General features: G+C 34.6%; 1 protein-coding gene across 8 annotated transcripts in view; it reads right to left on the reverse strand.

The window, feature by feature from the left end:
- The window catches only part of ADAM23 (ADAM metallopeptidase domain 23), a 71,515-nt gene that overhangs the window by 17,311 nt on the left and 37,205 nt on the right, over positions 1-16,999 (reverse strand). For 5 of the 8 annotated variants that reach the window (XM_027678313.1, XM_027678314.1, XM_027678311.1 and 2 more), the window contains exons 13-24: positions 16,517-16,607; positions 14,860-14,908; positions 13,256-13,355; positions 10,603-10,674; positions 9,742-9,834; positions 9,519-9,599; positions 7,524-7,574; positions 6,977-7,040; positions 5,628-5,733; positions 4,053-4,172; positions 2,904-3,072; positions 940-1,051 (exon numbers count right to left, since the gene is read on the reverse strand). In XM_027678313.1, the coding sequence (XP_027534114.1) occupies positions 940-1,051; positions 2,904-3,072; positions 4,053-4,172; positions 5,628-5,733; positions 6,977-7,040; positions 7,524-7,574; positions 9,519-9,599; positions 9,742-9,834; positions 10,603-10,674; positions 13,256-13,355; positions 14,860-14,908; positions 16,517-16,607 (1,108 nt within the window). The remainder of the gene's footprint in view (positions 1-939; positions 1,052-2,903; positions 3,073-4,052; positions 4,173-5,627; positions 5,734-6,976; positions 7,041-7,523; positions 7,575-9,518; positions 9,600-9,741; positions 9,835-10,602; positions 10,675-13,255; positions 13,356-14,859; positions 14,909-16,516; positions 16,608-16,999) is intronic. The other 3 variants (XM_027678316.1, XM_027678315.1, XM_027678318.1) reach the window with 1 other exon arrangement.

The raw sequence follows: 16,999 nt of genomic DNA on the forward strand, positions 1-16,999 counted from the left end.
AAAGGCACACAAGACGGATGTGGAGCCTTTCTGACTCTTTCTTTGAAACCTTGGATATTTTAGAGTAATCAATTAGAGTCTGATCCCTAAGGGCTAAATTTTTAAGCAACTCTATCTTTTTCCCATCTGCCTTGTAAAAAGGGGAGAAGAACCTGGAACTGGGATATGGAGAAAAATTTTGTTTGTGTTTCTCAGTTGTTTGTTGGGAACTTTATCTGTAAATGCATAAGATTTGATGAATATAGTCTGATGTTGGACAATACCCTGATGACAAGACATACAAAAACTGGACAGGACAATCCAAAGATATTCTTTGGCAGAGAAGTCAGAGAGAATCTCAAGTGCTTTTCTTCCTCTTTGAAAAACTTTTTTGATGAGTTATTTCCTCAATATCTCCTCTTTGTATTTATACTTCATATGCAGTTGAAATACCAACTAAGTACATAAGAATAAGCAATAATGATTGTAAGAATAATTTAAGTTCTTAAAATCTTAATTTATTTCTTTTGTCTTTCATTAAAATCTGATTTCAAGGAATCTGATTTCACTAGGGACATACCACTTTTCCCTTTTTTATGCCATAGCTCTCTGAATTAGCTGAGAACAACTAAGGAAACTGGAAATCTCTCGTAAAACATAAATACTCAATTATCATATAAATAACAAGAGACACACTTAGTCAGGTTCCAATCATAAAGAAAATTATTATTAAAAAATAGAGAATAAAGGATGAAGGAAAAAACATTACCTGTTGAAATCTTCCACAAATTTATGTTAGAAAAATGAAAGTTTCATCAATTCTTAAAGTAGAAAAACCTACTTCATCTACACAGCTGTGCAATAGTATTCTCTTTTTATATGCTAATTCTACTACCACGTATCAATGGAACAATGTCATAAATACTTGAAAGAACATCAAAACTGAAACAAAACACAAACCCTTGGGTCCTTCCTCCTTCTTGCCACCAGTATCCCTGACAGGATCATCAATGCTGCAGTCTGTCCCAGCCCAGGAGAAATTACAAATGCAAGTGGCTTCATTACTACAAACCTGGAAAAGAAAATAAGTGACAGCAGTTAGTTTTTAACTACATTTTATTAACTTTATTTAACATGTAATGAGATATTTAATTCATGATACAAAACTTACCCATTTATATATTTGTAACAATGGCACTGAGTGGTTGGAATGATATAACCCATCAATAATCTGAAAGTTTGCTTTAACCCTCTTAATACACTCAGATGCTAGGAAAGGCAGAACTGGTTCTATCATCACTTCCACTACAACCTGCACAGGTTGTAAAAAATAACAAATTTTCATCCAAAAAACCCTATCTAAACTAGTTAGGTTTCACTAACTTCACTAACCAACTATCTAGACTTTGAGCCTGAATGCCCAGAAGGAACACAAGCATTTGCATGTGAAAAGGTTCAAGAAGACATGGTTACCCTTTACAACCTCTCATTTACAGTTTGCTCCCATGTAGAACAAAATCGATATATTTTCATTGGTTTCATTGGCATTTTTCCTAAGCAGCAATGTTCATCTTCTAAAAGAGAGGTAACAGTGCTTCCTAAGTTTGCATTTGGTTGAATGACCTCTAAAACAGGACTTAGGACTCTAAAATTGACAATCAGATCCAGGAAAATCTAACCAATGGACAAAACCTAAAACATCAAATCAACAGTGAGAGTTAATAGCTATAAATTTTGCATACAAAAAAGAACATGGAGAAGTTACTACAGAAAAAAGCATGACATGAGAAACAGACATAAAACTAAGAGTGAAGTTTTGATTATAGGACTAGAAGTGAAGTCAATCATTAGACAAACAGCTAACTATCTTTTGGACACTGGAACATGATGTGAAAAAAAAAAACCAGCAAACAACCTACACACTAAGTAGCATTTGTGATTTTTTTAATTCAACTTTTATCACACTCTACTTCTTAAAGTACTCACTGAAGAATCTGATCTAGGAAGTTGAAGATAAATACATCTTATGGCAGGTTTGATCAACTGAAATACTCCTTTAAAATTAGGAATTGTAATAATCCAAAACAAAACAGGTAAGATGGTTCACTCACCCTTCGTGCCACTCTCAAAAAGTACCAAGATGATTTCTAGATCTCCTAGATACTTTACTTGCCAATTTTAAAATTTTTCTTCTTGATTTTGAACCTAACCTCTTTTTTGAAACCTCCTCTTTTTTGAAACACTCAATTTCATATTCAATTACAGACAACAAGAAGAAAAAAAACACCTTCTTGTATAAAGTCTAGCCCCTTTGGCAAGTATGTGTCTGACTCAATCCCACCATGGAAAGGTTTTATCGCTATTTAAAACAGGAAATCTGTTCATCAAAACATACCTAGTATCTTAGACAAATGGAGTTATGGATAGAATAACAGAATATAATGTGCCCAAATGTAAAATTATACACTTTGGGTCTGTTCAAGAAGAATGTATCCTCTCTGCTGAGGACCCACAGTTTGGAATTTTAATTATTTAAGTCATAAAGTATAAATCTATGAACACAGGACCAACTTTACAAAGGTGATAGTATGCAGGAAAAAGTTTAACTGAAAATGGCAAGTGGCTTGAAATGTGGGTAGTACATTACAGAAGTCTTTACAATAACTAGCGTCAAAGTTCCTTCTTGCTAGTAACAAATCAAATACTTCAGATGTAATTGGAGAACTAATCTGATAATTTTGCTTTCTAAAATTTTATCTTTGCTTCATAAAATGGCAGTTTTCCCCTGAATCTTAACATTTCTGCTTTCAGATCAACAGGTCTTAAGAACACTTTTGGGTAGAGAACTGCACAGGGTGCATTAGGATTAGGTACAGCAGAGGGAGCTGGGGAAGCTGAGCTGCTCACTCCCAGTACAGACTCACCCCATGACCAGAACAGACTTTTCCATTAGAACCAATGGGACAGCTGCTTATGTTCAAGGACTGAATTGGCAGGCACTTTTTGTCCAGACACATCATTTGAGGTCCACATGGAGCTCCATCCTCCACATAACCTAAATCTGTATCATCATCTAAAAGAACATGAGCACCACTAGGAGAAATAAGTTTTAAGATACTATTAGTATTATGACTGGCGTCTCTTGAAAATATTAAAAACATGTTAGTGTAGGTACTAAAAGCTTCGTATCTTTCTTTCATTTAAGCATACAGATAAACTGAACAAAACTATAAAGTTTTTCTGCCTGTCCACAGCAATGATAAAGTGTTCCAGTTGTCAAACTAAAAACAAGTCTATATATTAACTTAACTACTCAAGAAGGGCACCTTAGGCCTAGGAGATTTTTAAGTCTTTGACAAACAATGCTTTTCTCTTTTTTTTTTTCTTTTTTTTCTTTCCTTTTTTTTTCCCCCAAAATGCTGTGAAATACTAATGCTAGAAAAATATCAAGAACTAACTTCCCATATGATGATATTTAAATAAAATCACTAGTAGAATAATGGAAGAATTAAGAATCACAGTTCATTCAGGACATAACTATGCAAGAGAGTATTCTTAGCATGACGGGAATGTTGCCAATGTCCTTAAAATACAAACCTAGTATCATGCAGAGCAGACTAAAACCCATTTACCTGTCCTTTAACTGAACTGTAGCTTAATATCTTATTCTGACACAACTCCGCAGTTTCCTTCCTTTTTGCCTTCACTACCCTACAGCTGTTTCTCTGAGTATTTAATACTCAAAATCATTATGTTTAAAATATGGGTCTTTGGCAATACAGACTTTCTCCACCCCCAGAAAAACATAATGCTGAGCATTATCATTAAGCTCTGACTGTGAAGTTCTGCTATTGGAGGGATCAGACACAGTAATCAGAAGGATAACCCACATTCAAATGTGGAATATTAGGCTTTTATATTTTTTTTTAATCAAAAGAAATACCACTTAGAATAATGACTTTGCTGCAATATATTAATTACCTAAAATTCACAGAACTTTACATTTATGTTTATCTTAATTCAACTAGGCTTGACAGAGCAAAATCACATTGGAATACTGCATTATCTTTTACCTGCAGTCCACTATGCGTCCTTGATGATAAAAAGAATTTGGGATAATTTCTCCTTGAACTTGACCAACTCGAGGAACTCTAGTAAGATTAGTACAGAGCAAAAAGCCACAGAAAACATCACTGTAAAATGAAAACATAAACCAAAATATTACTGGAATAATATGAGGTAGACTTACAAAAAAGAAAGTCTGGCAATGATGCTGCTGATCACAGTAATATATTACCATAAGCCACATGACAGACTTTCAGACTACAAGGCTGGAAATAAAATATTATTTTATATAAATGACAAGAGGCAGAAACAAGTCATCATTCATTCTAATGGACCAGTGAATGTTCACATGAACAAAGAATGTATCTGTGTTCTAAGTACAATACCGTACAATTTAGAGGAGCCAAATCATACAAAGCTTTGTCATGTCAGGTTAAATTACTTTTCGCTCTCTCTAGCAGCTTATATGCCACACATTAATGTCACTTTTGAATTTTTAATTGAATTTTATTTCCCTTGCAAGATAACAGAACCATAAGAACAATCATTAGCAGTTGTGTGTGCCCAAAAATTTCATTAAAAATCTGCTTTATTTTATTTTGTTTTATATCTAAATATATTTCAATATATCTTATATAAGATACTAAAGATAACTCATATCTTCAATAGAAGGATATCACCTAATACTAACTGTCCTAAGTCACAGAAGCAGCTGGATGAATGATGGAAAATGCCTTTGTTAAAACTGCAAAAAATTTAAATAGCTCTTCAGCTAGATCATTTTCCTGCATCTCTCTAGCAACAAAGAAAAGCTTTTGCAGAAATGAAATTTTTAAATGTGCGCATCAGAACAATGCTATTCCCATCTAAATATATTTCAAAAAATTCATTAAACAACTCCTTTCCTTATGATCCTATCTGAAAAATAATTTTTAAGAGAGGCACCTGACAAACATGAAATAGTCAAAGAAGGAAAACACCACTGTGAGTGAAATTTGTATGTGCATACTTGACTTTCTTCTGATTTATTTACTGTTTTGTAATTTTAAAGTCTATCCACTAATGGTCATTAACTAGAAAAATAAATTTAATCAAATATTCATCTAGTAATGATCACACGCAAATGAATCAGCCCTTTTCTCTATAGCATCCAAATGTCTAATGGTCCTCTCTAATCAAAATAATGGTTGGAATGAGTTTGAAACAGCATAATCTGGTATCAATCCTAGAGCAGGCAAAAACAACATGTGCATTTGCAGCCTAATTTATCACTACCAAGTCTGAGGCGTTTGTACGCTATAAACTTGTGAATTTTTGTTGTGTTGTCCCTCAGCTCCTCTGAAATAATTAAAGTCAGTATATTCTTCTGAAAATCTGCGATTCTTTCCAAGTGTATCGCTGAGTCACTTATGGATTTGTCAGAGTGGAACTTTTTCAAGATGCAAACCTTGTGAGGGAAAGAAGATTCAAAATAGTGCAAAACAAACTGCTGAAGCATTCAAGAAAAAGTAGAAAAAGTAGACAATATGAAACCATTATCAATCTATTTAAATTACAAATAATCTCTACCAAGATGAACTTACTGTTTGCTGCACTGAATCCATCGGTCTCCATCTTTTCCACAGTTTCCTTTTGTTGTGCCTTCTGTATTAAGCTTTTCATAACAAAATTTGTCAGATCCTGAAGACTCTGTTGATGAAGAAAAAAGAAACATGCTTTCCATTGGCAACATGAGAGCTTTGAAACCTGCATAATTTATTGCAGCAGTTCTCTGTAATTTTTTAATACAAAACATCAATCTAAACACACATGTATGTGTAGAGACCGTATTTTCCAGTAACTACAGTAGGAAACCACCAGGCTAAACTGACATACCAACTGATGGCTTTTTTAACTAATGGTCAATAATTCAAAATTTGCTCTGAACTTCTAAAAATGTAGCCTCCATAGTGCCTGAATTTTCTTCTGCATATGAAATTTATCTGTGGTCTAATTTTGTTAACTTCATAACAGTTGTACATAGATTTAAATCTAGCTGTTTTCACTGATGTCATTCCTGATCTGCATTTCAGAAGATCAAAGATTTTATATATGACATTTATGATAAGCATATGTTCTGACATCAACTCTATGCTTATTTTATTTGCTTATTCTATTTTTCAGGTGTTGATAGAAAAACCAAAGTTGAACAGCCAAAGTGTAATTTCTACTTATTTTTTGGAGTAAAAATCTGAACTAATATGTTTTAAAACCCACAATTATTTACTAAGAAGCTCATTTGTTTTTTCTAAAAATGAATTTAAAAAAAAAAGAAAAAAGAAAAACACAACAATATACAGAGGAAGGTACAATAATAAAAATAAATAAGACAGAGTAGTTTCAATGGCGGTTATAATTAGACAAAATGCACAAGAAAACATTAACTGCCAGAGTACAAGAGATCCTGGTAGTTCTGCTCTGCTGAATTGTCTCGAAGTCATTACACAGAACATTCACCCCCTCTAGACTTTAAATTCACACCAAAGTACTAATTTTCCTGACTTGTAGGATGTTACAGCAAAGAGAGGCAAGGTGGAGCAGCATGAACCATTGCTGGGATAATGGGATTGACAACTGTCATTTAAAAACACCCAAAACATCTGTTTTTGAACTGTACCCAAAAAATCCTCAAATCCCCTCACCCTGGCAACATTTGCTGCCCTACCTAGGTCTGCAGCCACATCACATCAGAACAGTCTCACTGACACCACTCCCAGACAGAATTTCACCTGGCAATCAAGCTACAGTTTCCCACTGCAGTTTTCTCACTCTACTGATCAGAAGACTTTAACTTAGAATGACATGAACAAAAAATAAAAATACTGAAAATACAAAACAAAGGCAGGAATGAACCAGAAATAAAATACATTTAAGGTAGTTAAAGTCAACCTACTAGATCCCCAGATATATTTGCACTGATTATCTCTTGTCTTGCATTCACCATTATAGCAACGACCCTAAACAAAACACAAGATGTTAGCAATGAGAACTGAACACTATTTCATCTCCTTCCCCTCCCACGACAAATGTCTCATTTTGACTCTTCACACACATGTTGCGATCTATAACAGTTTTCATGGATTTGGGTAGATGGAGTACACATTTTGGCCCAGATTCCCAAAGCCAGTTGATGTCTAATACATATTAACATTTCAGCAGTTGCTTTATATTTCCCCTTTACATAGTTATAAAGAACTTATTAATATGGAGTGTAATAAAAGATCTACATGTAAAATGTAGAGATACCAAGTGGATTTTATTTAAAGTAGAATTCTGGACTATTCATAGTGTGCATAAAGCACAAGCGACATTGATGTTGAAAGGATAAAATTTATGAAGAAATATGGAATACAGAATTTAAAAAAAAAACCAGCTCCAAACCAAAAATGTGTATTTGGTTGATTTCCATACACTGATGTGCAATTTTAAACATAGCATACCTGATTAGAATCACAGGCATACCCATCTTGTTTATGAAGATTCGGTGGACACTGAAAAAAATTAAGATTTTTTACTGTTATGTGTCCTGTAATAATACATCACAGTATCACATACAGAATTTTCCTGGGTTTAAGACAACCACACAACATATAAAGGGGGTAGAGAACATAACTGGTGCTGCAATCTTTATAGTTACAAATACAAATGAAAATAATCAACATCTTGAGCCATGAAATACACAGTTCCAGTCTAACTTTCCGCATATACTATGTAAAAATTAAGGAGCTGAAGAAAAATGGAAACAAGGTGTTCAGTAACAGGACATTTGGTAGCTAATACTGGGGCCATGTTTGCAATGCTGCCACTGCTTTCGTTTCAGTTCCACTACAAAAGTAAGCAAGCACCTAGTTATAGCCTAGCAGTCTGTTGCTTACAGAGATTTGGGGGGTTTTGTGATATTATTTCTTGTATTCTCTTGGCATTGGAAACTTTTTTGGTCCAGAAGCCTTAGACTACTAAAGCTAGGAGCAAACCATTCTCAAAGTTTTTCCTCATCTAAAATGGACCTGTGAAAATTTGGAAAGGGTATGCTGCTGCAATGTGCCATATTAGTCAGTACTCTAAGGGCAGCTTTCTAGCTTGAGAAAGCCCTTCTCCCTCCCTTTAAGAATGCTCCACTTACAGAATAAAAGATTTACAATAAAATACCAGCAATAGCTACTTATCTGGAAGTATGGATGTCCCAGATGATAAAACAAAAAAAAAGTACTGTAATTTATTGGCATCTATAATTACAGCCAGTGCCCGGAGAGAATGTGATCCATCCTGAATCTTATTTCTCCAAAGCTAAGAGCTTGATGCAGCAGATGACTGCATGGGTTATGAAATTCTCATATAAACTTGAAGTTCATATAAATAGAATAAGTATACAAATACTCAGTATTGAAAAGGTGCATATATCACCTAAAGTATCAAAGTTGCTGTGAAAACAGAAAATGTGCAGAACGCTGAGTGTTTAAAAGAACTCATGTTAAAACATGTTGGTTGCTGTTTATTCCTAAACTTCTGAGTATTAGCAAACTGTTTGCAGGAGAAATGCATAATAAGATCCACAACTTTTAAAATTCTCATACATGTGCACATCCTTAAAAAACGTAACACTTCATACAAGTCTTAGGGGCAGCAACTGAGGGAGTTGGGGTTGTTTAGCCTGGAGAAGAGGAGGCTTGCAAGGACCTTCTTACTCTATACAACTACCTGAAAGGAGATTGTAGCCAGGTGGGGTTGGTTTCTTCTCCCCAGGTAACAAGTGACAGGATGAGAGGAAATTGCCTTAAGTTGCATCAGGGGAGGTTTAGATCAGATATTAGGAAAAACTTCTTCACCAAAAGGGTTGTCAAGCATTGGAACTGCCCAGAGAAGTGGTAGAATCACCACCCCTGGAGGTATTTAAAAGACACATAGATGTGGCACTCAGGAACGTGGTTTAGTGGTGGACTTGGCAGCGCTGGGCAATGCCTGCGCTCGATGACATTAAAGGTTTTTTCCAACCTAAACGATTCTATGCTTCTATATTCAATTAGCTGTAATTTTCTACATCTATATTTTAAACTATTTTATTTCATAAAATGTTACTGTTACCTTTGAATACATTCAAATTTGAAGTACATTTGTATTATTTAAGTTATAGACCAGGCAAAGAGTAAAGGAGGATGTCTGAGAAATATTATACACAAAACCCCATGAGTAGAAAAAAAACAAGTAAACCTACAGAAGTCATATTATGAGTCCACTTAGATTATTTTTGTGAGCTTACAATAGTTCATTGTTATGTTTAAAATTTTTTGTTAGTATTAAGAAATACTCACCCACACACCCCATCATTTTGAGTATATGAATGTGCAGTTTGTCAATCCAATTTTCCTCTTAAATGAACACAAAAAAGAATGCAAACAAGCATCAACAGTGTAAACAGAAGGGTTCTGCACACATACCTGTCCAGAATCCCCAGTGCAGAACTCTCCAATATCACATTCATTCACTGCATATCGACAGTCATAACCTCGTGGGAAAAACTAGAAAATGAAGAATATAGTTCAGGACTAAGATTATATCCACATAAGCTGTTCCTTTTCATTCCTAAAACACACTCTGAACTTTAACAGACTGCACGTGACCATGGACAACTGAAAAGAACAAAAGATATATGGCAGCAACACTCACAAGACATGATGTATTACAGCAGGGTCCATCACTACAGTGAGCTCCATTAGAAAGAGAGCACTTCTTACAACAGTCTGCATAGCATTCCTGAGGAAAATATTAAGCAAAAGTTTGGTTTTTCATTTTAAGCAAGTTTTTTCTTCCCAATCTTTCCAATAAACTATCACATAGCAGCCAAGAAAAGATTCAGTTTAGCACTGATGACCTGAAATTATCAGCTGGAAGAAGACTTTCCAATACTCAAGTACTGAAATAAAGGGATAATATAATGCTATAGCAACATGGGGATTTACATCTTCTGAAGCCTCTTCATAGGTGTGGAACAGCTGTGCCAAATGCATGCTGCTTAATCATATTCAAGGCAGAAAAAAAGATTAAGAAAACTAATTATGGATACAATTATATTTAAATACTAGAGCTAGGATTCAAATCTACAGGGTAGATTTTTGCAGAAACGTTATTGGAATATTTCTACAATAGAGAAGAAAAAACCAGTTTACTTGTTCTGTCCAAACACAGGCACCTATCTCTAAAGTATCAATAAGGAGTCTCCTACTCCAGACACATTCTCTAGGAAAAGTAAAGGGATAAATCACTTCTACATTGCAAACCAAAAACTGCTGGGAAACAGCTGCATCTTGTCATTAGTATAACAGGAACAGTTCTGAGGACACTCTCCATCTTTGCAATCATTCTCATTTAGAAAAATGTTTTCAGACGGTGCTTTAATGAAATTGTTCCCAGACAATAAGAAAAGCAAATATTCATAACCTTTCCCCCCTCCCTTACCAATCACTTAGTTTATCTTAGTATATTTTGTAAGAAAGACTTGTGGAGTAATATATCTCAACTTGCCATTCGGAAACCGCAATCACATTCTTCTCCTGCTTCTACATATCCATTTCCACACTCTGTGGTCTCAAAGAGCTGAAAGAAAAAAGCCCCCACCCCAAAGTAAGAATAAAACTAGTGTCAAATGACTTTTCTGTCACACACAACCCATTTCTGTGGTGCTACAGACACATGCTGTCACGTGCCGTGCTTCGGCGATGGGAAAGGCAGCGTGTTTTTCAAGTGCTGCTATTCAGAATTGATCAGACATGAAAGATGTACAGCTAAATCACATGGATGCTAGTCCTCTTTAGGACAATACTGATCTCAGGAAATGATGATAAACAGAGAGACACTACAATGACACACTAGCAGACAATATCTGAACTTCATTCCTGTTCTATGGACTTCCAGTTCTCTGACAATTCCCTCAAGAAATTAATCTGCAATATCATGTCTGGAATCTACTCAGGTACCCATTCTTGCTCATGCATTTAGCTACTGTCTATTCCTGTGCACCATGTTTGTGCATGAAAATAACAAACATTAAAAAACACTGCCAAAAAGAAGTTCCATGTGCCTTATTAGTAAGTTATAAGTAACCACATACAGATAGTGCTGAACAGTTAATCCTAGGACCAGACATATACAATACAGATAAATTCTACAGTTCAGGATGATATAGGTTCTATATTGATTTCACATATCATAATTCTGATTAAAGGTATTTTTCAGTCTTGTCAAAGATATAATTTTGAAAAAAGCTTGTCTGTTATCAATTATAATTCTGCTTTAAAGCAATAGTAAAAGTAAGAATATACGGAATCTCCAATTTAACTGGGATATTAGTAGCAGAAACACATTCACTAGAACATGGTTGAAATGAGAAGTTAAAAGTTAAGTTAAAATGAGAACAGATAAATCTACAGCTAGATAAGAGTGAAAGATGCAAGTAAATGTTCCTTCTAGTGGAAGGAAGCTGTTGAGGATCATGCAAATATGAAACATAACATATAATACAATACAAGTGATATATAAACTAGGATGGAATTCTTCTTTGGAGTACTTTGGGGGGGGAGGGCAGAGGGGAATCATAATGCCTAATAAAAAACAAATAAAACATTATGCTTTTGTTGCATAAACCACATAGGTAATCAATAGCACCTACAATTTTGTGTACCAAAAGCAAAACTATACTGAAGCAATACCCATATGTACTCTTCTTCAGTAGCAATGTTGTCATGATCAAAAAACCACTGAAATCTCTAATTCCTTCCCCCTCCATAAGCCACTATTTCTACTACACTTCAGAGGAAACAGCAAGAGCTCTTATTCTGAAACTGAAATTCAGTTCTCTGTCAAACAAGAAAATTACAGAACACAAGCATGCACACACAAATTTCCTGTGGCATTAATCAGGAACCATCTAATGTTCATATACATGTCAGAACGTAACTCAGGTTATAATTTAAAAAAGTGATTGCTTAACAAGAACTATGATTGGTTTACCTAAGAATTAAACACACCATTTTGAGCCTTAACTCCTAACCTCCAAATAACAGGATTCTAAACATTGTATGACTATTTTTCCCCCAAAGCACTTCAAAGCTGTAAAACACTGACACAGATAATGTATAAAGACCACTACCCTGGGAGTATTTTCCCCAAAGTAAATCAGGTTTTTATACTGTATAGAGTTGACAACTTCTTCACATTACTTTGCTAGATAACTACCATTAAAAAATGAAGCTGTGTTTTTCTATTTCCCTACTTACTCCTTTCTGTAAAAATTCTTACATTCTTATTCTATAAAAAAAAGATTGCTACCCTGGAAAAGATTAAAAACACTCAAGCAAGCCAAATTTATTTTAGTTAATCGTGCAAGGTGATGGTCTACCAAAGGATACAGGACAATAAACAGAACAGCCTAATAGCCTCATGAGATACTAAATTCTACAAGGACAGCAAGTTTGACACCATGATTAAATAGAATATTAATGCTTTGGATTGCTCTTACTTGGCAAAAAAGAGCCACATGGAATATTTTTATACTACTCTGCTTTAGAAGGATGTCATGCTAATATTGCCTTAGAAAAAAACTATGACCTTGCTAAGTTTTTAGGTGAAAAAAAGCATTGGATGGTACAAGGAAACAGTTATGAATTACAGGGTTTGCTAGATGTACAGCCGAAATGAAATGAAGTTAAGTTAACTTTGAGAACAACCATGAGCTACTACTGTCTACATGAAATGAGCTATGGATTGATTTTTATTTCCTAATGTAGTAATTTTCAATCTTTTTAACAACCTCAGGCAAAAAGTCCAAGAATTGAGTGTATGTGAAGCCTATACTATGACCTCACTTCTGGATTTATTTTGCACTGCTTCCAGCTTAATAAGTAGTGCATTTATGCTGATGGGGATTTAGTTAGCTGTGAAAAATCAGCTCCAATATTTCTCATTATTTCAGCATGAAGAATTGATGGAAAACAAGTTGTGTTCCTCTCAACATTATTTTTAAATGCTAAGGGAATGAACAGGCAGCTAATTACAAACAAACTCGAGAAATACCCACATAGACATCTGAATAAACTTTAGAACAGATGTATATTAGTGAAATTATTACATTTTCACTGCAATGTTTAGCAGATGTGCTGACTACCAACTGATTTATTACCTTTGTTGGCCTGTTAAAAAGACAGGCACCTCCCCCACGAAGTAAAAATTCTTTGTATTCTGCAATGCTGCATTTGGAGAATTTCCTGGAATGGTATACCCTAAAATGGCAAAGAATTAGCTGAGTAAATTACTTCAAACACCACCAGTTACTGGAAGGGGGCAAAGGGATCACAACATTTAATACTGTAAATCCCAGTTTCTTACAACCACTGTGTGCAACAGTATGACAGCTCAGTCTTATTCTCAAACAATAAAACCAGAACAAAAGAAAAAGTTTTAAAACACTTTGCATTTTTATATATCTACTTTATGGGTGTAAAGTATATAAAACTGTAGTCTTCTAATCTTCTCAATAAGGTGAAACCACACTCTTATAATAGCTGCTATGCATCCTGTCGCTTGCATGCACAATCCAGTGTCCCCTTGGGTTTGTTTTTAGCATCTACAAGATGCTATAGCAAGAAGTTTCACAGATTATTTACAGACTGGTAGAAGAATAATTGCATTCCATTTTTTAATGTCATATTTGCTAATCTCATTTCATGTCTCCCTAGTTCTTACACTGGAAGAAATAGTAATCATTTGTTCATGATGTTACAGACTTCTCTCATATTTCCTCACTTCCATCTTTTTCCCAGACTAATGAAAACATACTTTCTCACACAGAAAGTGTCTGATATTTGTATTAGTCATGTTTTGAGATCTGGGAATAGGATCTATTCGCACTGTTAAAGATCAGGGTAACCATGCCATAAGGAGCTTCTTCATCCCTTTCCTAGCAGCTCACTGCTACCAAGCTGCCATATCCCCACTGAGCTGTTCTATATATAAAAAACGTCTTCTGAAGCCCCAGTGATGTGGTTAAGTAAAAAAGCTTGAAACTGCAGCTAATTATTTGCTCATTTCATTAGTCAATCCTTTTTCAGCTCCTGGGTGACTATCTGCTCCTGGCATTTTTATATACTGTTACATTTTCTACAGAAGAATATCTTTTCTACTGCTACTGAAGTATCAGTTCAAGGCTGATACTTTGATGAGTTCACCATGGGAAGAAAGCCAGTATCTATTCTGATCAATGCCTTACTTAGGATTCCAAAAGTAAACTTATGGAATGATTTTCTGTTGCATTCATACAGTGGCTGACAATTGCAAGTCTACAGGGAAGCCACCCAGTTATTCTCCTGAAGGACCAATTTCCAAATACCATATGAAGAAACTAAGCTCCTTCTATCTTATTTGTAGATAGTTTTCTCCCTGATTTTTTCAGTCAAGCTTCCATAGTGAGGAAGATTCTGACAGGAAGTGATTTATAAGACTCAAAATCCTATGTTTCAAAAGTCACCCTTTTCTAATCAATTGCTTACAGTATAGAGAAAAGGATCTCTAGCAGTGTGTGAGGGTAGATGGCAATGAAATTCCTCCCATAGAGATGTGCTTCCCCCTCAGAGTTCACTGACCATTTAGCTAAGGATTGAGTTCCAACTGCTTCTAGTTTTTCACTTATTAGCACTAAAACACATGGATAAAATCCAATACATTTCTGTCATAATGTAAACCATGAACTCATTCCAGAGTCCTCAGTTACTGACATTTATGACATACCCTGTTTCCTCCATGATGCAACCACCCCAGGATTCAGTGCAGTCACACTCTTCTCAGACAAGACCAAAATACAACAGAAAAGGAAAGAAGTTATAAACATGCTTACAATAAATATAAAGTACTTACTATAAAAATGGACCTTGACTAATTATACAAAGATCTGATGGTTGCTTGGCCATACAGACTTTATCCCCAAAAAGGAAACCAGCCCACTTCGAGACATACTAATATATTTAATAAATGTGGTACTTTCAAATTACCATATGTGCATCATCTTAGACTCAACACGAAGTTTCAGGCAGTACAGAAAGCTAAAAATAGCTGAAAATGTTCTTCCCTACATGCTCTCAAAACAGGCAGCACAAGGCTGTGTGCAGTACACTTAGTATCGAAGATTTAAAATGTTCACATTTCCTCCTCCCTACAAAGTATGCAGAACACCCTGAAAGAGAATTGTTCCTGCACAGGCCAGTTTTTTTCCTTTGGAATAGAATTATTAATAGTAATACGTGAAACAGTCAATCAAACATTCATTGGAAAAAGTAGTTGAATGAAAATGGATTTACAGTTTACTTACAGCTATAGCATGTAAGTCAACAGTGACCAAATTCATAACATAAAAGCAAAGAATCAACACTTTATGGTTGGTAAAACAGAAGTTACAAACTACTCATAAAATTATCTACCAAAGAAGTAATATTTTCAAAAAGAAAGGTTCTGTATTGTAATTGCTACTGGAAAACCACACTGCTTCTCCATGGGAAATATTCACAGACAATTTTTATGGTTATTTCTGCTCTATCCAGGTCTTCTACTAATCCTTCTCTATAAAGGAGATCCAAATAAGGAAACTAAACTATAATATCAAAAACCTTTATCTTACAGTTAAAAAAATGTTCTGATTTCCAAATTAAATGAACTGTTTTACCTGTAATCAAAAACAATGATATAGAAAATGTCTTAGCAATTTGTCAAAACCAATGCTTTACAAAACAACATTCCCTAAACATTGTTTTCTAATTCACAGATTTTTGAAGTGATTCTACAATGAAGTCAACTTTATAACTCATATTTTTGAAGAGGAAACAAAGAGAAAAGGTAGCCAAACTGCTCACAAAATGCAAGTAAAAAAACCCAACAATTTTCTTTAGCCTCAAAAAGGGCTTTGCAGCAGCTTTTGTACTGACACTACATGTGTTAAGGGCACATAAAGCTGATCTGGCTGTGAAGCAGCAAAGTAACAAGTTGAGCAAATGTCACACTGGACTAGGTTACAGCTCCTTATAAATTCTTCAATTATAAGTCAGGTATTTTTGCATTTTAAGAAGTCAGTGATTGTGTTATAAAGTTTACAGATTTCATTATGATAGAAAAGGAGTTCTAAATTAAATTAATGGTGTTTTTACCAATATACCTTTGAATGTTGGTTATGAATCTAACCACCTGACACAGGACATCACTGAGGTCATTGCCAAATAAGTGCTAAACTTGTGTCTCTTATTTTGGTTAAACTCAAATCCTAGTGCATATATTTCCAAAAGCAGCAATTCTTGTTCTACAGTTACAGCAATTTTGGCATTTCTTTCAAACATTACAAAGGAAGAGTTTATATGCTTAGCTAAGAAGACTAAAGATGACTCCGTGTCCATATACATACTTGGTTTCCTTGTAGCTGGGTCCCATTGTATTCCAAGGTTCTGAGCAAGACTTTGTGCTAGTTCCTGTGCCATGGGCAAAGGGAGGCCATACTGCATTTCAAGGGGAGCAAATTAAAAAAAAAAAAACAAAAAAATTAATTATTGTAACAAACACTACAGTGACTCATTCTAGCTTACCACATACCTACTACTTCAGTAATGCAGTACTGTCAATCACAATTCTGTGTCCATATGAGAAAAATAAACTCAGTAAAGTTGAGTTTAACATAACAGAAAAAAATTTCCTCCCTTAACCTCAGGGAATCTCTCCCTGCTGGTTAACCTAAAGAAAGAAGTCTATTTGATATATATGTAATGCACTTTTGTATAGTATGATTAAACCATGTTAAAACAGGAGACTTTAATTATCAATTTAACATTATACTGAGACAAAATAATAATAATAATAATAATAATAATAATAATAATAATAATAATAATAA

Source organism: Neopelma chrysocephalum, unplaced genomic scaffold (assembly GCF_003984885.1).
Source record: "Neopelma chrysocephalum unplaced genomic scaffold, ASM398488v2 Primary Assembly neopelma1_44, whole genome shotgun sequence".
Lineage (NCBI taxonomy): Eukaryota > Metazoa > Chordata > Aves > Passeriformes > Pipridae > Neopelma > Neopelma chrysocephalum.